The sequence below is a fragment of the Schistocerca nitens genome, chromosome 5 (assembly GCF_023898315.1).
Source record: "Schistocerca nitens isolate TAMUIC-IGC-003100 chromosome 5, iqSchNite1.1, whole genome shotgun sequence".
Taxonomy (NCBI): Eukaryota; Metazoa; Arthropoda; class Insecta; order Orthoptera; family Acrididae; genus Schistocerca; species Schistocerca nitens.
In genome coordinates, this window is record NC_064618.1 from 771,127,248 (window position 1) to 771,152,527 (window position 25,280).

At 44.6% G+C, this 25,280-nt stretch overlaps 1 protein-coding gene across 1 annotated transcript in view; it reads right to left on the reverse strand.

Moving 5' to 3' along the window:
• Positions 1 to 19,485: 19,485 nt before the first annotated feature.
• The window catches only part of LOC126260711 (hemicentin-1-like), a 768,668-nt gene continuing 762,873 nt past the window's right edge, over positions 19,486 to 25,280 (reverse strand). The window contains exons 14-15 of the mRNA XM_049958048.1: positions 24,844 to 24,959; positions 19,486 to 19,626 (exon numbers count right to left, since the gene is read on the reverse strand). Coding sequence (XP_049814005.1) covers positions 19,486 to 19,626; positions 24,844 to 24,959 — 257 coding nt within the window. The remainder of the gene's footprint in view (positions 19,627 to 24,843; positions 24,960 to 25,280) is intronic.

Sequence of the window (25,280 nt, forward strand, 5' to 3'; positions counted from 1 at the left end):
CAGGATGGAGAAAAATTGTGTCAAGAAATTTTTACTGTGGATAGCTGATGCCGGTAGGAACCAAAATTACTAATGTCTTTCTCATTTCTTCAGTCTACCTTCGAAGATAAGATGTATCCAAGGCGGCCCGCATGCTCGGAGGTAGCCAGGCTTCCAATCTGGGAGCCTGGGAGCGAATCCGCCGGGGTCCCGACACATCCATTGTAGTTTCATAAGACGTACCGGGAACAAACCTGTAAACAGCTGTTAGCTCACTTTCAGAAATTTACTTAAAGCAGGTGCTCGAACTGGCGACCGTGTGACGCGACACAAGCTTGGTAACGTCGAACGGCGTTTCGCCGAACTCTTTCAAAGATTCCTGGCATTGTCCTGATGTGATTGGCGGCATTTTGAATGCGATTCATCAAATCCTCTTCATTTCTATGTGGTTTGCGTCCGGGTGGGTGAACTAGCACCTTGAAGAATACCCACAGGAAAAACTCCGGTGGTGTGAGAGCTGGTGATCACGGGGTCCATGTCCTTCGAGCACCTCTGCCAATCACCCGGCCGTCGGAAAGTTCATTTAAATATCCGCGCACGGCACGACTGTTACCTGCGGGCGCCACATCATGCTGCAACTACATGGGTAACCGTATATCCACGGGAACATCTTCCAGCAGGTCGGGCAGATTTTCTGGCAGAAAGTGAACGTAATTTGCCCGGTAAGTCGAAGAGGTAGACGAGCTGGCTCAATGAAATGGTCTCCCACAATACCTGCCCAAATGATGTGCAAAAATCATTCCTAGTGTCCGTGGACGTACGTGGCGTGAGGATTTCCCCTTGCCCAGTATTGAACGTTTCGAGTGTTGTAAAGAACATCCCGATGGAAGGTGCCCTCGTCGGTAAACAACACAATGGCGGGGAAGTAGGGATCTCGTGCAACACGTCGCAGAAACCACCGGCATAACCGTAGCCTGTGTTCATAGTCCGCCTCAGGACGTACGTCTTGGTGGAATCTAAATGGATGCTGGCCGTCGTCCCTAAAAACCTCCCAGACTAACTGATGAGTGACCCAAATGTCGTGTCCAACCGTTCGAATACTTATAGTAGGGTCTTCCTCGAAGTGCTCGGGGACAGTCTTTTCAAATGCAGCCGGTCCGTCGTGAACTGCTGTAAACGTTTACGGCCGTGAATGGCGTCGTTCTGGGTACCGTACCTCATACAACCGTCGAGCGTCATGCGCATTACCGTCGGCTAGTCCATAAACAAAAACCATATCTCGTTGTTCTTCAGACTAATACGGTGCCGCAATGCTTACTGTATGACTAAACCGCAGGTGACGTGTGTGTGCTCCGAAGCGAAGTTTACGTGTGAATGCCTCTGACGTCAGGTGGAGACAAACGTTGGGGCAGTCACGGGGCGACGAACGTTTATCCGTGTGAACCGACAACCTAGCGCTGCCCGTCAACCGACGAATGGCAACAGGGCAATCCCACGGACGATCGGAGAGCGTGGCAACAAGTTTCCGTAGTTTAAAAAATGATGAGTTGTCGACCTACACAACATTAGTAATTTTGGTTCCTACTGGCATCAGCTATCCAGGGTTAAAATTTCGTGCCACAATTTTTCTCCACCCTGTATAGTGGATCATAGTTCTGTATTCAACTAGTGAAGGAATGTGATAGATTAAGTACCCCAAAGGAATTTGAAAGAAAACGAGAAGTAGCACAACAGCACCATTGGCGCTGCTTTCTACGCTTAAACACGTTCAAGTTGAGTCATTGCTTATTGTAGTAGCTCACTCTCTCAGCATCGTGATTTGGCTCACAGAAGTAAGAAACAAAGTCAAACAGATACGCGAATCTTGCAGTGCCGTGCTGGGCGGCACACAATCGTTTGCGCACTTGGCTTGTTGTCGGTTTCCATCTAACTATTAGGAGGTGTCAAGTCATTGCGTCGTGTGGATGATGTCTTGCTGATAGCAATTATAACAGGGAAAAAAGAGGGATAATAATATATGGTAGTCTGAGGGTATCGGAAGAGTAGGGTAAATGTTTCAACGCATCGTACTAGAAATCGCCCAGTTTTCCTTTCTTAAAAGCATGTTTTTTGGCAGATAGATTGGCCTACAATAAAATGCAATACATAACTTTTACCATTTGTTTTTTTATCCATTAAATCCAGGAAACTTTCCTAATACTCGGCTGTCAATTCGCAACCTTTCGTATATAATAAATAACGAAGGAAATAACGGATATGGTCTTTCTGAAGGTTGAAATCAACAACACGGAATTTGCATTGAGGTCCAGCCATTGTTACAGTATTGATACACGTCCAACCTTAAGCAGTGGGACGAATTCTCATCCAGACTGAGTAACCGGCACACACTCCACTGGATTATTTTTACAAGGTGAACACGTTACTGAGAAATACTTTTTCGACTTTTTGGTTGTTCGGCGTCCCACAAATTTAGCTCTCGTCTTGCGCGAGGCTTTGCAGTAATTCATTATTCATGTAAAATGTAAAATACCCTTTCTTCAGATATGCCTAAGAAGTAAACTGTTGCATATGTCCTTTATTGCTGAGTGCCCGGTAATACATTTGGAATTTTCTTAATAATCTGAATAATATTCAAATCAACAGAGCTGTACTGATTTCAAGACATATCGGCCATTTGATGTTCGACCACAACAGACAGTGCTCTGACGTGCAACACATGTAACGACACTCCGAGACAAGCTTCCTGAAAGGCAACGTTCGGTTACGGTGACCGTATTTCTGTTTGTACTTTGCCGATCATAGATTTCTTCTTGATGTTGCGGAATCACAGCCATTTCTTGCTAGTCGGCTTTGATTTTTTAAGCATTCCGATATTAACTGGCTCTTAAATGTTGTTTAATACAGGAAGGTCTCTTGATAAATACAGGCAGTAAAATATCTCGAGACAATCTGAGGGTAATCACTAACTGTTCCGTCGAGGTATGTTCGAACAAGTACACATATTAGTACTCATTAGAGAATACTACATTCTAGCATTTGCTTTCCAAGAAAATTGTACCACATTTGTATAAAATACTTTACGACTTTTTAAATGTTTAGTATCAAAATATGTATTCTGGTTCCCTACAGATTTTGTCCGCTGTTAACCAAGCACTTGTTTCGCTGAAAGTAGAAAGTACTTCCTTCTCTGTTCATTCTCTGACTTCTGTTGACTGATGACCACAGCATTTGAGTCCCATAGTGCTCAGAGCCATTTGAACCATTTGACTTCTGTTGATTATGTGTGTATGTGAAATCTTATGGGACCTAACTGCTAAGGTTATCAGTCCCTAAACTTACACACTACTTAACCTACATTATCATAAGGACAAACACACACACCTATGCCCGAGGGAGGACTCGAACCTCCACCGGGACCAGCCGCACAGTCCATGACAGCAGCGCCTTAGACCGCTCGGCTAATCCCGCACGGCTATTGCTCCATAAACGATTAATCCATATATTTAGCTGAAGGTGAAAATGGTATAGTGGATGATCTGTGATACTTGTCTGTGTACAAGGTATTGAAAAGATCTATTTCCTCTTTGATATTTACTGAACAGTACGGTCTAATGTACTCTTGGTGAAACGCGCTAATTAAAATTCGCTGTGTCTATAACGATATTTATAGTAGTCTGAGTACTGGAGTTACCATGCACTGTCGAGAGTCACCACATACTTCGGAATTAAAATGAGTCTCCCCTCAAAACATGTTGCAAGTGTTGCCGTTCAGTGCATCAGTAGCAGTGTGCGATTTGCAGGGGGGGGGGTATGGGGGGGATAACCCCCCCTCTTCATCAGACCATCCCCTCCTCCGGTTTTAGTTTATGCATCCAAACCTGGGATGTTTATTTCCCACGCACGGAAGTAAATTTTACATATAATTAGATTTGTCGAACCGAACACTGAAAGTTTTTAACATAGTCTTACTATTAATACTGTTAATATGTTTGCTTATTAATTTTGAAAAAGTGTTATGTAGTAGGTAAGCGTTTCAAAACATTTAGAACTAAATGACAAGACGACGCACGCCACATTTCCGTAGCACACCACAATGTTGCAAGACGTCAACCCAGCGTAAACGAGGCTTTCGAGCCAGGTCTGTATTGTATGGTGGATGTGATGTGTTGCGTACGAAACTAAAACCTGCAATCAAATCCAAACGTCGTGGAAAACTGTGAAGAGGCGTCATCCTGCAGCAAGCGCCCACATTCTGCCAAACGGACAGCCGACGCTATAAAGGAGTTAAGATTAGAGGTGCTGGAACATCCACCATACAGTCCAGACCTGGCTCCAAGCGATTTTCACATGTTTGGACCCTTAACGGAAGCGCTACAGGGAAGAAAATTTAAAAGTGATGAAGACGTCATTGCTGGTCAATTGGTTACAGATGGAACCGATAAACGTATTTTCTGATGAAATAAAAAAAAACTCGTAAAACGTCGGGAAAACTGCATTGAAGTCGAGGGATGTTACGTAGAAAAATAACGCATGTTTCAGTTTTCTATCATCAGAATTAGTACAGCCTTTCACAAATGTACCTTTACTTTTTGAATTCCTCTCGTATACCTGTATGTAGATGATTTTGTAAATAAGCTTTACCTATAATGTACTTTTACAGATATAACAAGGGATGGCTTTTCTGATAGTGCATACGCATGAATAGTGAGTTTCGGCATTAACATCTACTTATAAATAACTGTTTAACCATGGGTAACGCCACGGTCCAAGCTAGTAACATATATAATCATACTAACCCCCTAGGACATCCCCCCCCCCCCCTACTGGTAAAAGCACAAATCGCACTCTGATCAGTAGACAGAAGACATCCAGGCAGTAAGAACGTCATGATTCTCTTTCTAACGAACAATCGGCATCCGGGAAAGTTAACTGTGTGTATGTACTTCCAAGGGCTGTTTTGTTTATTCTTTACTCTTTTTTAGGTCGTTCATTAGATGTACTCGGCAAGCCGTTAAAAATGCAACGCCTTGATGGCGCACGCTACTAAAGTAGCATTGGTGTGAAGAGTGACTACTGTAAAACCTCGCTTAACCGAACTCGGATCAACCGAAACCTGAGCCATCTGAAAAGATTCCGGAAATCGCAAATTAAAAAATAAAAAAGCCATGCTCGTGAAAACAATTCGAGGCAAGTTTGTTTAAGGCTGTGGTTTCCGGGGACGGTTGAATTCCTAACGTTAACTTTCTTCACCAACCACTGATTCACCAGTCAGACGGAGCTACACCGATCAACCTTAACATTACGACCACCTACCCAATTGCTTGTTTGTCCGCCTTTGGCACGGATAACAGCGGCAACGCGTCGAGGCAAGGAAGGAATAAAGCCTTGAACGGTTGCAGGAGGGAGTTGGCATCGCATCTGCACACACAAGTCACTTGATTCTCGTAAATTCCGGGCAGGGAGGCGATGAGCTCTGACGCCATATCCAGTATCATCCCAGATGTGTTGGATAGGGTTAAGATCTGGCTGGTTGGGAAGCCAGCACATCAGTTGAATCTCGCCATTGTATACCTCGAACCTCGCAATCACACTCCTGGTCTTGTGACATGGCGCATAATCTTGATGAAAAATGCCGCTGCCGTCGGGTTACATGATCATCATGAAGGGGTGTCGTCGTATGCAACCAGCGTACTATACTCCTTGGCCGTCATGGTGCCTCGCACGAGTTCCACTGGACCATTGGATGCCCACGCGAATGTTCCCCAGAGTATAATAGAACCGCCGCCAGCTTGTCTCCATCCTGCATTACAGTGATGAAGGATCTGTTCCTCTGGAAGACGATGGATTCGCTGTCTTTCATTGGCCTGATGAAGAAGGTATTGTGTGACTTCAGATTATGCAACACCAGTGCCAGTGCCAGTGGTCACATGTACATTTCAGTCCCAGTTGCAGATGCTGTACCGTCAACATTGGCAAAAGCATGGATCGTCAGTTGCGGATACCCGTCGTTAAGAGTGTTCAGTGTACTGTGTGTTCAGACACGCTTGTACTCTGCCAGCATTAAAGTTTAATGCTATTTACACCACAGTTTGCCGCCTGTCCTGTTTTCCCAGTCTGTCCAGCCTACGATGTTCGACATCTGTAATGAGGGGCGGTAGCCCAACTCAGGACGTCTGGAAGTGGCTTCACCTCGCTAACTCCAGGTGTTGAAGACACTCGCCACAGCACTCCTCGAACACCAGACAAGTCGTGCAGTTTCCGAAATGCTCGTGCCATCGCAGTCTGCCTTCGATGAAGTTCACATAAATCGCGCGCCTTCCTCGTTCTAGCAACGGACCGCCCGCTCACTAATACTACAGGGTGTTTCAAAAATGACCGGTATATTTGAAACGGCAATAAAAACTAAACGAGCAGCGATAGAAATACACCGTTTGTTGCAATATGCTTGGGACAACAGTAAATTTTCAGGCGGACAAACTTTCGAAATTACAGTAGTTACAATTTTCAACAACAGATGGCGCTGCAAGCGATGTGAAAGATATAGAAGACAACGCAGTCTGTGGGTGCGCCATTCTGTACGTTGTCTTTCTGCTGTAAGCGTGTGCTGTTCACAACGTGCAAGTGTGCTGTAGACAACATGGTTTATTCCTTAGAACAGAGGATTTTTCTGGTGTTGGGATTCCACCGCCTAGAACACAGTGTTGTTGCAACAAGACGAAGTTTTCAACGGAGGTTTAATGTAACCAAAGGACCGAAAAGCGATACAATAAAGGATCTGTTTGAAAAATTTCAACGGACTGGGAACGTGACGGATGAACGTGCTGGAAAGGTAGGGCGACCGCGTACGGCAACCACAGAGGGCAACGCGCAGCTAGTGCAGCAGGTGATCCAACAGCGGCCTCGGGTTTCCGTTCGCCGTGTTGCAGCTGCGGTCCAAATGACGGCAACGTCCACGTATCGTCTCATGCGCCAGAGTTTACACCTCTATCCATACAAAATTCAAACGCGGCAACCCCTCAGCGCCGCTACCATTGCTGCACGAGAGACATTCGCTAACGATATAGTGCACAGGATTGATGACGGCGATATGCATGTGGGCAGCATTTGGTTTACTGACGAAGCTTATTTTTACCTGGACGGCTTCGTCAATAAACAGAACTGGCGCATATGGGGAACCGAAAAGCCCCATGTTGCAGTCCCATCGTCCCTACATCTTCAAAAAGTACTGGTCTGGGCCGCCATTTCTTCCAAAGGAATCATTGGCCCATTTTTCAGATCCGAAACGATTACTGCATCACGCTATCTGGACATTCTTCGTGAATTTGTGGCGGTACAAACTGCCTTAGACGACACTGCGAACCCCTCGTGGTTTATGCAAGATGGTGCCCGGCCACATCGCACGGCCGACGTCTTTACTTTCCTGAATGAATATTTCGATGATCGTGTGATTGCTTTGGGCTATCCGAAACATACAGGAGGCGGCGTGGATTGGCCTCCCTATTCGCCAGACATGAACCCCTGTGACTTCTTTCTGTGGGGACACTTGAAAGACCAGGTGTACCGCCAGAATCCAGAAACAATTGAACAGCTGAAGCAGTACATGTCATCTGCATGTGAAGCCATTCCGCCAGACACGTTGTCGAAGGTTTCGGGTAATTTCATTCAGAGACTACGCCATATTATTGCTACGCATGGTGGATATGTGGAAAATATCGTACTACAGAGTTTCCCAGACCGCAGCGCCATCTGTTGTTGAAAATTGTAACTACTGTAATTTCGAAAGTTTGTCTACCTGAAAATGTACTGTTGTCGCAAGCATATTGCAACAAACTGTGTATTTCTATCGCTGCTCGTTTAGTTTTTATTGCCGTTTCAAATATACAGGTCATTTTTGAAACACCCTGTACATGCACCGTTCCTGTGTCCGATTAGCAGCTATTCTTCGCTAGATGCTGGTGCTGTCGCCTGGACGGTTTATATCGATAGCAGGTCAGTGTTCCTAACGCTCTAGTTGATCAGTGTAGAAGTTACGTGTTGGCTTGTTATCCGAAATCGGTTCTCCCACCGACCCCCCCCCCCCCTTGGCTCGGTTGAACATGTTTGTACTGCAAGACGTTATTAGTTATATGAACCTCATCACAACCGCACAAAGTGCAAAGCACGTCTCGTGAATAGTCCTATGCTAGAACATGCTGGAGTACGTCAGTGACGGGATCACGGCCTATCTAAACTGCAGTTCCGTGGTATTGTTTGTCCTGATGTTGGGATTTCGTAACTAACATTGGGAAAGCCATGTGGCTGTGTGACTAGAGCTCAAGAAGACAGACATGTTTATGCCAACGTAACGATTGTACAGTCACGTCACGTACCTTGTGTCTCTTACCAAGCTAGCATCCAGCAAGACAATCATTCACACAGAAAATACGACGACATCTGTAGTTAGACTGTCAGTGCGAACGCCACTGTTTCGGCTTCCTTTGACGCGGCAGCAGGGAGAGTGCCGCTGTCCACTGGCAGTGCTTCGGCCAACGACAAAACTGGGCACAGGAGAGGCATCACATCGTCTTTTTCAGACGAACTATAGCTCTGTGGACAGCGTCACGATTTACCTAGCGTTTGGAGGTTCCGAGGAGCATGAAAGTTCCCAGACTGCATTCAGCAAGGCCTTGGGGTGTGGCATCTTGAGTGATTGTGCTATTTGGTACTCGGGCACAGTCTTCTTTAATGATTTTTCCTATTAGTCCAGAGGCATTGGAAAAAATGTCCCCCAGTTCACAGTAAATTATTATTCATTTACGAGGGTTGTAACTTAAACAGTGGCAACTATTTATTCACAACCGATAATAAGAGTTATATGTTTGCACCGGTTACTGTCCTTCAAAGTAGTCACCAGCGTTGTGTAGAACCCGTTGTCACTGATTTGGAAGGCGTAGTATACCGTTAGCAGAGCCTGTTCTGTGGATGCTGCGAGTGGAGTGGTCGACTGCGAGTCGAATCTCTGGAACAGTTCAGAAGCGAATGCCACGGAGTGGTTCCTTCATCTCCGGAATCAAATCCAAGCAACAAGGACTTAAGTCTGGGGAGTATGGTGGATGATACAGTACATCCCAATCCCATCGACCGAACAGAGCAACTACAGCTTGCGCTATATGCGCCCGCGCATTGTCGTGCAAAATGATGGGTGGGTTGCGTAGAAAGTGTTGCCGCTTCTTTTGAAAAGCTGGTGGCAGGTGGTGCTCCGAAATCGAACAGTAAATCTGGGCATAGACGGTCTCCCGTGGAGGAACGTAATGTGTTAGGATAACACCATCAGTTTCACCATACTGCGGTTCGACACACTTTCGACTTTCGCGGCGACCCATAATGACGTCATTTGTTGGATTGGCGCTTTAGTTTTGGCTCTTGCGATGTGGCCCATGTCTCATCCCGTGTTGCGATACGGCGTAAGAAAGCCTCTCCCTCGCGCTCATAGTACTTCAGGTCCCTCTGAACAGCATCGTAACGCATCCATTTCTGCATTTCCGTCAAGTCATGCGGAACTCATCGTGATGCAATTTTCGCATGCCCAGGCGTTCCTTCAGGATGCCAAGCACAGTCGTATAGGCTAATCTGGTTTCGTGGGCGAGCTGACGAATCGTGTGGCGTCGATCACTGTCCACTAACGCGGCAACAGCAAGCACTTTTCCTTCAGACACGCTAGGACGACCTGCCCGATGCATGTCTGTCCCAGTTTTCCGACCTTCGTTGAAGGCTCTTACCCAACGTGCCACTGTTCTGTACGGCAATGCCGAGTCCCCGCACGCCTCAGGAAGACCTTAATGATACTCTCGTGCCGAACGACCTCTTGATCATTCAATCTTTATCCAACTCCGTTGTTCCTGTTTCGAAAACATAGCGACACCGTTACGCTAGACCGCTCGCTCACAGGTGACTGTGTTTTCCTCGATTGTGCGTACGGCGGAGACTGGGACGGGCGAGTCCATTTGCTCGGAGGTGAGGTAGGTATGTCAACAACGTCTGCTATCAGCGACAAGAGTAGATTCCATTGCGTAGTGTCTCCACAGCAGTGTTGCCACTATTTAAGTCCAACCTACTTATTGCACAAATTTATAACAATGGTTTTATAGCTAGCCACAAGTGCAAGTTGAAATCTCATGAGATGTTCGACATGCCTGAATGACTAAGTACAAGATCAAATGACATAAAATGACATGTCATTTTAGCATGTCGCACATTTTTTGGCATTTCATCTTTCCCTCGGCAATGGCTACAAAGACGAAATCATTGTTTTGTCCAATAAATGAATGAGCGGCGAAAATTTCTTTCAAATAGAGAAAACGGTCACCTTCTGTTCCCATTGCAGTTCCGGTATTAGGCAACACATTTCTGACGTAGAATGTAATATTCCCCCTGCAACAGTGTGTGCGCTGATATGAAACTATCTGGCAGATTAAAATTATGTGCCTTACCGAGATCCGAACTCGGGACCTTAACCTCTCCCAGACAAGTGTTCTACCGAGTGAGCACAAATCACGATCGCTCTGCACACCTTTACTTCCACCAGTACCTGATCTCGTACCTTCCAAACTTCACAGAAGCTCTTCTACGGATCTTGCGAGACTAGCACTTTTAGAAGAAAGGATATTGCGGAGACATGGCTTAGCTACAGCTTCGAGGACGTTTCCAGAATGAACTTTTCACTCTGCACCAGAGTGTGCTGATATGAATCATCCTGGCGTGTTAAAACTGTGTGCCGCTCCGAGGGAAGGCAAATATCCCAAGTTCGAGACTGTGCGACACACAGTTTTCATCTGATAGGAAGTTTCATTTCTGACTAGTTGAGGCCGGTAGCAATGCCCAATTTTCGAGGTGCCTGTAACGTTACCTTTCAGCAAGATAAGGGAAGACCACATTGTAGCCTTGTTAACTTGACCTAACTCAAAAGAGGATACATTGTTGCCCTAACCAACAAGTTCCTCGGATCGCTCTTCCATTGAAAACATTTGGACATGGAGTCACGAGAGACTGGCACTACACTAATCGCTAACCATTATGAAAGATCAACTGTGGTACATTGATGAAGCAGCATGTAGCATGGAATAACGTAGCTGTACTAACCATCCAGGCTCTGCTCGACACAGTGCGCCGCAGACCCACCGCTGCTGCCAGTGGAGACTGGTCTCTGCACCACATTTCGCACACTGTATACTCACAAGTGACCTGTAAATACGAGGGTTGACTGAAAAGTAATGCCTCCACCTTCGTAACTCTTCAACAGTTGGCAGCATTGGTATGCGGCAGGTACTGGTTTGTTCCGTAGCCTCTTCACTAGAGCTCCTGTTGGCGGCAAGACTTACAAGGGAACCTCCCCAAAGCACCCCCCTCAGATTTAGTTATAAGTTGGCACAGTGGATAGGCCTTGAAAAACTGAACACCGATCAATCGAGAAAACAGGAAGAAGTTGTGTGGAACTACGAAAAAAATAAGCAAAATATACAAACTGAGCAGTCCATGGGCAAGATATGCACGATCAAGGATGGTGCCAGCTCAGGAGTGCCGTGGTCCCGTGGTTAGCGTGAGCAGCTGCGGAGCGAAAGGTCCTTGGTTGAAGACTTCCCTTGAGTGATAAGTTTAATGTTTTTATTTTCAGACAATTATCAAAGTTCAGGCACTCACACATAACCGACTTCGCTCTCCAAAATTTCAGGACATGTTCAGATTTACTTGGACATATCCAGGATTTGATGGTCTACACAAGGAAAAATTTGAAAACGTTAAAAACATATGTTTTGACAGAGCACAGGGAAAACTGTGAAACTGTTGCATTCATTTGTTGCAGTTTATGTGACAAACTCTTATGTTTGCATTACTTTTTTGGGAGTGATTATCACATCCACAAGAAAACCTAAATCGGGCAAGGTAGAAGAATCTTTTACCCATTCGCCAAGTGTACAAGTTAGGTGGGTCGACAACATATTCCTGTCATGTGACGCACATGTCGTTACCAGTGTCGTATAGAATATATCAGACGTGTTTTCCTGTGGAGGAATCGGTTGACCTATGACCTTGCGATCAAATGTTTTCGGTTCCTATTGGAGAGGCACGTCGTTTCGTCTACTAATCGCACGGTTTTGCGGTGCGGTCGCAAAACACAGACACTAAACTTATTACAGTGAACAGAGACGTCAATGAACGAACGGACAGATCATAACTTTGCGAAAATAAAGAAAGTAAACTGTTCACTCGAGGGATGACTTGAACCAAGGACCTGGCGCTCCGCAGCTGCTCACGCTAACCACGGGACCACGGCGCTCCTTAGCTCACACTGTCTTTGATGTTGCGTATCTTACGCATGGACAACTCACTTTGTATATTTTGCTTATTTTTTTCATAGTTCCACACAACTTCTTCCTATTTTCTCAATTAATCTGTGTTCAGTTTTTCGAGGCCTATCCACTCTGCCAACTTATAACTGAGGGGGGTGCGATGGGGAGGTTCCGTTGTTAGCATTGATCGGCTGTGTTATTACAGTGTAAAGCATGGAACCCTGCGCAGATGGTCGGTCAATGCGATTTAAGCAACGTGCAGTCATTGAATTCTTGACAGCAGAAGGTGTCACCCGAAAGGAGATTCATCAGAGAATGAAAGCAGTTTATGGTGATTGTGTTGATGTGAGTACTGTGCGTCGTTGGGTGAGTAAGTTTAAAGATGTTGAGGCGGGAATATCTGACCTGAGTGACAAACAAAGAGTTGGACGTCCTGTGACAGCAACCACAGAGTTACGCAAGCAAAATGTTGACATATTGATTCAGGACGATCGTCGTACCATTCAGAGAGGATCTGCAAGCACTATCGACATTTCACAAGAACTTGTGGATCACATTATTGCTTTGCTTGGCTATCAGAATATCTATGCACGATGGGTACCCCGGATGCTGACTCCTGAAATGAAACTGCACAAACTTGAAATTTGCCAGGAACTCCTCTCGCGTTACGAGAATGAAGAGGCACAGAGACACAGTGACACAGTGACACAGGCCGTCCAACTCTTTGTTTGTCACGCGGGTCATATGTTTCCGCCTCACCATCTTTATACTTACTCGCCCAACGACGTACAGTACCTACATCAACACAATCACCATGAACTGCTTTCGTTCTCTGATGAATCTCCTTTTGGGTGACACCTTCTGCTGTCAAGAATTCAATGACTGCACGTTGCTTAAATCACACTGACCAACCGTCTGCGCAGGGTTCTATACTTTACACTGTAACAACATAAACGTTCAATTCTGAGGCTTCCCGCCAACTGGAGGTGTAGAGATAAGGCTACGCAACAAACCAGTTCCTGCCGCATACCAATGCTGCCAACTGTTGAAGAGTTACGAAGGTGGAGGCACTACTTTTCAATCAATCCTCATATATTAGTGTATTTTTTCCCCTGTGCGTTTAAGTAAAATATTGTTATTTATTATTCAGCCTGGCATCGCCGTTTTAATGGCTTGCGGTGTTCTATCGAGACAGTACAGTCATCTGGCAGTGTCTCTCATCTCCAAATCTGGCCCGTGTTTCCCACGAAAGTTTCCCTTTTCAGATCAAGTACCTTCTGCTCATTTATTTCGATATCCAGTATTTGTCCAATCAGTTGCGGCTCCTACAAATACTCATGGTATGGTCATACGACAACCTTGCAAACTGTCACCTTTACATCTACACATCACTTTATTACAATGTTCAGAAAAATTCGAAATTGTAGACATCCTTTTCTTACCTCTGGTTATGTGTGTTTCTTCCATTCAGCATCGTTTCGAAAAGTAACAACATTGTGATTATTGAAGTTTTACGTAGTAAGTATTCTATGTATTGTCAGGAGTGCGGCCAGATGACATCGACATCTTACCACGACATTTCAGCTGATAACCATTCGGACATTTTCTGGAGACTGTTGAATACTGACAATGTGCCTACCTTGCTGAACACTCAAACTCGGCAAATTACGAATTCGAAGACTATGACAAGCATTCAAACATCTTGTGGAGAGTGTTCTTTACTGACTAAGCACCTATACTGCTGTGCACTCTAACTTCGCATATTACTAATTCTAAAGTTATGTTTTACTGGACCATACGAATTGCACACACATACGACCAACTGCATTAAGCTACCATCCACTACATCATGTAAATAATTCGTCTAACTCGTTTGCATTTCCTTGCAGCTATTCAGAAACGATACTCTCTTGTACATAACGTGTTCTCAGTTCAATGACAGAGTACACTATTGACGCCGTCATGCAGGTAGCTTATTTGAGACTAAGACTCCTCCAATGCCGCCAATGCCGTCCGAAGAAACAGATCCACATCTCGGCACGCTTCCAAAAGTTTCGCAATGATTTCTCTTCTTTGGCATAAGTTCACAATATCAAAAACCTCAACCTATGTGATTTGTTCCATATTGGATTTGTGAACTCTGTGGCCGTATGGCACATTACCCCATAAGCCGTACACTCATGATGTCACTAATCCATTATGCAACAGATCTCAAAACCAAGTTGATGATATTGTACACATATGCCAAAGAAGGGAATTCCTTGGAATACAGAACAAAAAGATTTAATAAAATGAAAAATAAAACGTGTTTCCTTCCTAAGGAAGATATTATTTTCTCCCTTGAGTCGTTAATGACTGTAATTCTGCACCCACCATGTAACTGATGTTATAGTTACCGGTGGAGTAGTTAAAACAGAAATTTTCTGTCGTTACAAGTTACACGTAAAAAAAATAACATCACCATGAATGATGGTTCCGAGGTCACTGTGCTGTGCAAGAAACCAGAGTCTGTGTTATTAGCAAGTGGATATCAATTCTGTCTACAAGCATAAATTAAATTTAGTCAAATGCAATTAAGTTGACATAAAAATTCTACAAACCTCAATGAAAATGAATGCACAGAAAACGCTCATGGTCCGCTGTTTTATCCACAGAACAATGTTTTATAGATGATTCATTGGCGCCATCTGAAAACTAAAGGACTATCCATATGTTGTCAAGCAACATTTTTGAAATGATCCAGATCCGAACCCTACATGCAGTGTTTTCTGCAAGAAACAGTTTAGAGGTGTTATTTTTTGATATCTCCCAATATTATAGTTTATCTCTGAAAAGTGAACATCATAAAACATTTTATTGTTTATCAACGGCTATAAAGTGACATTAAAGCGGACAACAACACATATAGAAAAAACACATCGAATTTAAAATATTTGTCTTATTTTGTACAAAGGACACTTATCTTTCTTGAGAAAGGGTATGACACACATTTATCGCAATTTGCACACGAATATCACATTTATATCACTGAATATATGAAAGATAGTCTGATATAATAATGTTCTTCCTTATATCGGGACAGAATTAAGTGGACAATTAATCACTTCAAATAGTTCAAGTACGAGTCAAAGTTTTCACTTATTGTTATCATAATGGTTCATGTCACAATATTTCTGCGCGCCAGCAAACGTCCGGTTACAGAGTAGTACACTGAGAGTACAACCAGTTTTTCAAACGCTGTCAGGAGAAAGAAATTGTGTTAAATCAGATGAAACAAAGTTAGTGTGAAATAAGAGACAGACATAACAAGTAGAAATAAACCCAACACAAAACACAACAAAAATGTTCGTATGTCCTAATTTATTTACTTCTATCCTGCTTTTAACATGTAAGAGCTTGTACTCTCTTTATTTCATTTGGTCGAAAATAGCAGATATGTGTACTACAGTTAACCGTGTATAAAGCCAACACCCCACCATTTTATTTATATCTAGATGAAGTGTCGTCGCCGGTTGCTCATTATGTGTGTCACACAAGAGACACTGGTGTTCCATGTGTTACTGTATACGAAAGTAATTTCATGCCTAACACCATATTATTTGAGAGATATTTTCACCAGCGTGGACACACGTATTTAGAGGGTGGTTCGCTTTCCGAAAACACGGACTGAGTAGACATACAAAAGGATCTAAAATTGATTAACATTTTGATGTATATCTCCACATATTTTCTTTTCGTAGAATTTGCAACTTGTTGAAGCTTTTACAAAAGTTAGAGTCATTTCTCCATATTCAATAATTCTCATATAGATGTAAGAAGGAAGCTTTCACTAAACAGTAATGAGTAACATCAGAATTAAAAAAAATAGCTTACAATGATACGTAAAGTAAGTTATACTTTCCAGAGTTATAATTCGTTAGACGTTGTCGTTATGAACATGTAATGACAGAGAAAAGACCACTGAAGAAAGAAAGTGGTAAGATCGTCACGAATAATTTATAAAGCAATTAATCACAGCACGTACAATTGGGCTAAGAATGGTTGGCGATTAATTTAAACCTATCTTTACGAGCCATAGAACTTACAGCCAGCTTCCCTATAGCAATACCGATATATTTCAACAAGAATGTCACATAGCGCCGTTTTACGTTTACTATGGTACATGTCATGCACTCTGCATGAACTTAAGACACGTAATCACTTGTACAAAAGACGTTGACCTATGTGGTTCCTGTGTGTGTGTTACTGACGCTTGACGATGTGTTTATCAGCTTCGTGTAGTTTCAGAAAAATCGTTTACAATTTTGTAAACTAAACCGAAAGAGAAATTCCGAAAATTAAGCTTCCCTTTTAAACTTGTTGCCACACTAAGCACGCAAAATGTTCAAAGCAAATAATATGAAATTCATGCAAAGATAAATTTACGTTATGGTATATCGCTTCCTATATTTTCGAAATCAAAATACCTTATGAAGATTGCTGCAGTGGAACGACTTTGAGCTTTTTATTCCAACTTAAAGTGAATGAACAACAGGTAGCAAATTTTAGTATGCTACAGGGAAAGTTGTAAAACAGTAGTTATATTTCAATGAACACGGCCATAATTTGATTTTACATACTGATCTGGTAAGGAGCTAACACGGTTTCATGAAAAAAATTAGTTCAGTTTAAAATTCTGATTCATTCACTCAATAAAAATTCTTCTAGTTACTGATTTCAATCCGTCGGTTTTTAAGTATGCAGCATTTTATTTTCATGAGCACTCGTCAGATTTTTAAATGTCCATGGAGGAAATTTATGCAAACTTAGTCGAAAACTGATTCTTCTGCCGTTATTGTATTTAATATGTGCAAGATTCGAGTCATTTTCTCAGGTTGTCAGTGTTTTGACGATAGCTTGAGCCATATAACGCTTTGTGTGAGAGCTACCATTATTAGCAGTACATTTCAAGGCAGAGAAAAAAACGCCAGTTTGAATCTTGGTTGTAGGGCGGTATGATTATGAATAACAACTAAAAATTTCAATGCTTGGACTCCCTTCGTGTTGAGCGGGACACATGGAGAGCAACAACTTCAAATGGACCAAAACAATGACGTAATGGTATCCGGGAGAGTCAAAGAGAAGTTTCGGATGACATACGACGAGGCACAGACGACATCCAATGATAAGCTGAAGATAACTGAATCCAGACCGTGCACCAAACATCGGCATGGAAGTCTTTGTATGAGGCGTAAGTCCAGGAGTGGACATCTATGGGGTGAATAAGCGGACTAATGTATTTTCTGATGTAATTTCAACTTTTATCTTTCTGGAATATGAGGGTTCTCAACGAAGGAATACTCAACTAAGGGCAAGAGAGGGCAGCAGTTGCCACCTTCCCCCTCTCCTTTCCCCTCCCAATGATAAAAAATTGTAAACAGAACGTGCAGTCGTTCGGCCAAGCAGACGTGTTAATTCGGCATTAGTCTTAAGAAAAATATAAAACTAATGGCCACTCACTGGCAGCAAAAGTATCTAGAGGTGTTTTTGGTGAAATCCCAAAACTGTTTATTCATTCGAGGCCAGCTAATATGCTTTCACCCCGCCACTACTAACACAGGTAATAGGTACGTTTCTCGTTCTCTTAATTACTACCTGCTACGTCTGTGATGTATTGTCGAACGCCACCCCGAAGTTCTTATTGTACCTGCAGCAGTAGTGAGTTACGTAAGGTGAGCAAATGTGTGTGAATATTAACCATCCAGACTGTAGTGGGATTTTACAGAGAGTACACCATCCTTTTTCGTTTTCGACAATACAGGGTGTTCGGGTATTTCCGCTACAAACTTCTAGGACCTGTAGATAGGGGTGAGTACTTAGTATTTGGAATTGGAAGCCATGTCCAGAAACGTAATGTTTCCTACCCACGACGCTTTCCATTCAGATGCGTAAGGCGTCCACGTGTGCTGAGGGAAAGAGTAAAGTCTGAAATGATTGCCCATGTATGCAACGGGGCAAGAAGGATGACGTGTATTACATTAGACGGTCACCTGATGTTAATTAACTTCGTATTCAAAGATTAATTTGCGAGACTACTATAGAGACAGAGGGCAACACCTTGCCGCAGTGGCTCCACCGGTTCCCGTGAGATCACCGAAGTTAAGCGCTGTCGGGCGTGGTCGGCAGTTCGATGGGTGACCATCCAGGTCGCCATGCACCGTTGCCATTTTTCGGGGTGCACTCAGCCTCGTGATGACAATTGAGGAGCTACTCGACCGAACAGTAGCGGCTTCGGTCAAGAATACCATCATAACGACCAGGAGAGCGGTGTGCTGACCCCACGCCCCTCCTATCCGCATCGTCAGCTGAGGATGACACGGCGGTCGGATGGTCCCGGTAGGCCACTCGTGGCATGACGACGGAGTACTACAGCGACAGAGGAAGGTCTGCCGGCACGAGTTCCGGCCGCTGCACTACGAAATGAAGAGACCTACGTGGCGTGGAGAGTGTGTAGCAGAACATGGTACATAGCTACAATGACTATAACAACGACAGTGGTCGCCACATCGAGCTGCTGTTACGTATTGTTCTGTACGTTCCTTCTGTTGCGCTCTTTTTTGTTTTTCAACAGTGTAAACACGTCGCGTGTAATTATTAGTGCAAACAAATGTCCTTAATTGATAAAAGGATTGCTAGCTAATACTTGTACCGCATGATGCCTGATTCGTTTCCTCAAGCAGATGTTGAAGAGTTAAACATCTGAAACCGCCGCAGAGCGGAAACGGAACATATCCGGAGATGAGTTCATGTTCTAAATGTTATGTACTCATTCCATTCCACAAGTCCTGCAAGTTTGTAACGGGAATGTCCGAACACCCTGAAAAGCAAACAATACGAGAAACCATGTCGTTTACAGTGTGTTTACCAGAAGCTGCTTAGCACTACTGGTTACTGAAGATACTCAGTTTATGGCCAAAAATTGTCACGAATTAATGAGTCTCGCTCTGAGTGTCAGATAAGTAAGAATAAGTGTATCGACACATTTACTGTGACTTGACGATGCGCTCAGTGAACACGGCACTGGATGTCGGGTTGCAGGAGTCCATAGTATTTCGCGTCAGCCTGCAGCCGGTGACGCAGAGAGACAGCACCACCGGCGCCGACACCGACGCAGACGTCCTCAGGCGGTGGCGGCGCTGGCTCAGACGGTGCTCTCGTGGGCGCGCACGTGCAGCGTCTCCGAAGAACAGGCCAGGGCCGCGCCGCTGAGCCGACAGGCTGGTGCGTGAAGCGACGTCCGCGACGTGGCCAACGACAGCGCGTGTGGCGACATCACCTCCAGCTGCCGGCAGGACAGGACACGACACGCGTTTCAGCACGGCAGGCAGGTAGAGAGTAAACAGCATTGATATCCTTCTCGGCGTGGTGCCGCGTCTTAAAATACCTAGAATTTTCCATTTCACTAGGAGGCTAGATTGTGATTCTAACATACACTACTCGCCATTGAAATTGCTGCACAAAGAATAAAAACAGATGATCAACTGGTATTCATTGGACAAATATACTATACTAGAAAAAACATGGAATTACATTTACACGCAATTTGGGTGCATAGATCCTGAGAAATCAGTACCCAGAACAACCACATCTGGCCGTAATAATGGACTTCATACGCCTGTGCATTGAGTCAAACAGAGCTTGGATGGCGTGTACAGGTACAGCTGCCCATGCAGCTTCAACACAATACCACAGTTCATCAAGAGTAGTGACTGGCGTATTGTGACGAGCCAGCTGCTCGGCCACCATTGACCAGACGTTTTCAATTGGTGAGAGATCTGGAGAATGTGCTCACGAGGGTAGCAGTCGAACATTTTCTGTATCCAGAAAGGACCGTACAGGACCTGCAACATGCGGTCGTGCATAATCCTGCTGAAATGTAGGGTTTCACAGGGATCGAATGAAAGGTAGAGCCACGGGTCGTAACACATCTGAAATGTAACGTCCACTGTTTAAAGTGCCGTCAATGCGAACAAGAGGTGAGCGAGACGTGTAACCAATGGCACCCCATAACATCACGCCGGGTGACACGCCAGTATGGCGATGATGAATACACGCTTCCAATGTGCGTTCACCTGGATTAATCCGAAAAATGACGTTTTACCACTCGTGCACCTAGGTTCGTCGATGAGTATACCACCGCAGGCGCTCCTGTCTGTGATGCAGCGTCAACGGTAACCGCAGCCTCGGTCTCCGAGCTTATAGTCCATGCTTCTGCAAACGTCGCCGAACTGTTCGTGCAGATGGTTGTTGTCATGCAAACGTCCCCATCTGTTGACTCAGGGATCCAGACGTGGCTACACGATCCGTTGCAGCCACGCGGATAAGATGCCTGTCATCTCGACTGCTAGTGATACGAGGCCATTGGGATCCAGCACGGCGTTCCGTATTACCTTCCTGAACCCACCGATTACATATTCTCCTAACAGTCATTGGATCTCGACCAACGCGAGCAGCAATGTCGCGATACGATAAACCGCAATCGCGGTAGGCTACAATCCGACCTTTATCAAAGTCGGAAACGTGGTGGTAGGCATTTCGTCTCCAGACACGAGGCATCATAACAACGTTTCACTAGGCATCGCCGGTCAACTGCTGTTTGTGTATGAGAAATCGGTTGGAAACTTTCCTCTTGTCAGCACATTGTAGGTGGCGCCACTGGCGCCAACCTTGTGTGAATGCTCTGAAAAGCTAATCATTAGCATATCACAACATCTTATTCCTTTCTGTTAAATTTCACGCCTGTAGCACGTCATCCTCGTGGTGTAGCACTTTTAATGGCCAGTATTGTATTAGTAAAATACATTCATGCTCATAAATTAATGATAATGCTGATACGTGGTGAAACAACGCTCTGGTGGGCGGTTTCCGGGCTTAAATCACCTCGAGTTATGACCATGAGGTGCATTTGACCTGCGGTCGTCGCATGGTGGCGCTGGCAGTAGTCCACATACGCAGAGGTGTGTTGGTGCATGTCACAGTACGGTGCAGCGAGTTAGTGTGCAGACGTTTACAGACGTGCTAATGGTGACTGTTTGTGAAAATGGCTCAAAGAACACATATTAATGACGTTATGAGGTGTGGAATTCTAGGGCGACTGGAGGCTGGTCAAACACAGCAGGCCGTAGGACGGGCCCTCCGTGTGCCACAAAGTATGATCTCAAGATAATGGCAGCTATTCCTCCCCCCATGAACCATGGACCTTGCCGTTGGTGGGAAGGCTTGCGTGTGTCAGCGATACAGATGGCCGTACCGTAGGTGGAACCACAACGGAGGGGTATCTGTTGAGAGGCCAGACAAATGTGTGGTTCCTGAAGAGGGGCAGCAGCCTTTTCAGAAGTTGCAGGGGCAACAGTCTGGATGATTGACTGATATGGCCTTGTAACACAAACCAAAACGCCCTTGCTGTGCTGGTAGTGTGAACGGCTGAAAGCACGGGGAAACTACAGCTTTACTCTATGGTTAAGTGATGATGGCGTCCTCTTGGGTAAAATATTCCTGAGGTAAAATAGTCCCCCATTCGAATCTCCGGGCGGGGACTACATAAGAGGACGTCGTTATCAGGAGAAAGAAAACTGGCGTTCTACGGATCGGAGCCTGGAATGTCGGATCCTTTAATCGGGCAGGTAGGTTAGAAAATTAAAAAAGGGAAATTGAGAGGTTAAAGTTAGATATAGTGGGAATTAGTGAAGTTCGGTGGCAGGAGGAACAAGACTTTTGGTCAGGTGAATACAGGGTTATAAATACAAAATCAAATAGGGGTAATGCACGAGTAGGTTTAATAATGAATAAAAAATGGGAGTGCGGGTAAGCTACTAAAAACAGTATAGTGAACGCATTATTGTGGCCAAGATAGACACGAAGCCCACGCCTACTACAGTAGTACAAGTTTAGGGGAGCTGCATCAAACCAATCTGAGGACTGAAGACCACAACAACAACAACATTCCAGCAGATAGGGAACGCGTCCAGGTGATACAGTACGGGACGTCCACAGTGTACAACACCACAAGAAGACCGATATCTACTATCAGGGCCCGCAGACGTCCACGGAGTACTGCAGGTAGCCTTGCTCGGAACATTACCGCAGCCACTGGAACAGTTGTCTCCGGACAGACAGTCTACACACGACTGAACAGACATGGTTTATTCGCTCGGAGGCCTGCAGGTGCATTCCACTGACCCCTGGTCACCGGAGAGCTCGTAAAGCTCTGGTCACTGGAACAGTGGTCCCAGGTAATGTTCACGAACGAGTCCATGTGTAGTCTGAACAATGATTCTCGCCGGGTTTTCATCTGGCGTGAACCAGGAACCAGATACCATCCCCTTAATGTCCTTGAAAGGGACCTCTATGGTGGTCGTGGTTTGATGGTGTGGGGTGGGATTACCATTGGTGTGCGAACACCCCTGCATGTCTTTCACAGAGGAACTGCAACAGGTCAGGTGCAACGGGACGTCATTTTGCACCAGGGGTGCAATGGATTCCACCTTCCTCCTAAAGGTTGATAACGAACGACCCCACCGAGCTGCTATGGTGGATGGGTACCTTGAAACTGAAGAAATCATGTGAATGGTGTGGCCTGCCTGTTCTCCAGATATAAACCCCATCGAGCACGTCTGGGATGCTCTCGGTCGACGTATCGCTGCACGTCTTCGAACCCCTATGACACTTCAGGAGCTCCGACAGGTGCAATAATGGGAGGCTATACCTCGGCAGCTGCTCGACCACCTGATACAAAGTACGCCAACCCGTTTTGTTGCCTGTGTACGTGTGCATGGTGATCCTATCACATATTGATGTTGGGGTACATGTGCAGGAGACAGTGGCGTTTTGTAGCACACGTGTTTCGGGACGGTTTGCTCAACTTATCACCAATACCGTGGACTTGCATATCTGTGTCGTGTGTGTTCCCTATGTGCCTGTGCTATTAGCGCCAGTTTTGTATAGTGCATCGTTCTGTGGCACCACATTCTGCAATTATCTTTAATTTATGAACATGAATGTATATGGGGCGTTCAGTAACAAATTCACAATTTCTCGCACAGTTTTGGTTGAAAAATTACGAAATTTTCTTGGGACGGTACGAAATATTCTCCCTTCAACCCCTATTGTTTCATGATGTTCCAATGGCTGGCAGTGCTATACGTAGCCTTCACTATGGTGTCTGCAATGGAGTTACACTCAACACAGAGAGCTGTCACTGAGTTTAATTCGGCGGAAAAGCCAGAACGTACCACATATTCGTAGGCCCTTGCAGAATTCCTAAGGAGACCGGACAGTGAACAAAAGCACGATGAGTCGTTGTGCGAGGGGTCTGTCACCATGGCAACAAGGTCGCACCTATCCGATCTTCCCCCGTGCCGGTAGGCCGTAAGCAGCTGACAATCCCGCAATGTTGGAACGTGCAAACTCTCTCACACGACGTTATAGACGGATCAGTATCACACATCTCGCAGCACACAAATGAAGAATGCAAACTATCTCCTTCTTCTCCATCACAAAGCAAGGCCTCACATAAGTTTTGCACCCGAGAGGAGCTCACGAAACTGAATTGGTCTTCCTCTTCCAACCTACAGCATTCCGACTTCCATCTGTTTTACCCAATGAAGAATACAGTCGGCGTGAAGCAGTACGTGGATCAATGGGAGTTCATTGATGCAACAAGACGTTGTGTCGAACGTCGTTCTGTCGAGTGGCATCGTGCTGGCAAACGAGCCCTACGAGTAAGGTAGAGTAAGACCGTTCTTTTATTTTATTCATTAGGCACATTGACCCTACGACAGTGGTAAAAATAGATATTACGCCTATTACCTTTATTTCGGCATTTTCAAATACTTTCGTCAGGTAGGTTTAGAGCCACAGATGGTTGGTATTTAGAAAGCACTTTGTGTATTATGCAGTGTGGAGGTAGCCCCTGGGATCGTGAAGCTGGCTAAAAAGTTGGAGCGTATATACCTTCTCTCGCATTATACACATAAATTATGTTTAATACTGACAGTTTTGTTCCTTACACGTTATTTAGTTACTTTAGTTGTAAATACTTAGTTTCAAAAGCGATCCGTTAGGCAAAGCGCGAATAACTCTTCTCTGAGATGTACTTAGTTCAACAATTCATGTACAGCCGCTCGACTTACGCGCTCAAAACGACAAATATGAAGAAGAAAAACTGTTTTATCGTCTTTTACAGTAGGAATCCAGCTTTACAGATAAACGTACCATCCTAGAGATGGACATGACATAAGTTAAAAAAAAACGTTGATTACATCTTTCTGGTTTTTTACACGGAATTTATTATGACAAATGGAGTCAACAGCTATTAAGCTATAGGGAGATGCCTTATGCGCAAAACATACACAAGGAGTCAGTTTTTAATGTGCAGAACATTTATTAGAGCAAAGAATAAACGGGTCTCTAGCAGTATTAACTGGGTGTGCTCTTGGGTGTTTATATAAACGGTATGCAGTCCCCAGAGGGAAGAACTGTACTAAGGAATACTGCTTACTTTTTCTGCAGATATACGCACCGTTCTCCTGTAAATGTCTTCGCTCCTTCGTCGCTGAAGTTGCACCGGTGGAGGCGATCGTATTGTCGGCAGGTGGACGCTCTGTGCTCCGAAATCTGTGAAATCAACAGCTGTTAACAGTTTTCAGGTAATATAGTGCGTAATCAACATGAAGTGTAGTGATAAAAATGCAGTGTGTCTGTAAAATATGTCTAGGAAGAGAAAGGTCTACATCATACCAAAGTGTAAAAGAAATGCTTGGAAAAATTATGTGGGAAACAGACAGACTTGCGTAATCAGTGATTTAGACACTGATTTTTCACTCTCTCGGTAAGAAATTAGAACAGCAGAAGAAGGCAGAAAATAGTAACGTTAAATACCAAAGGTGCCTTCCGAATGTGAAGCACTCACCTTATTAAAAGTTAAAATTAATAAAA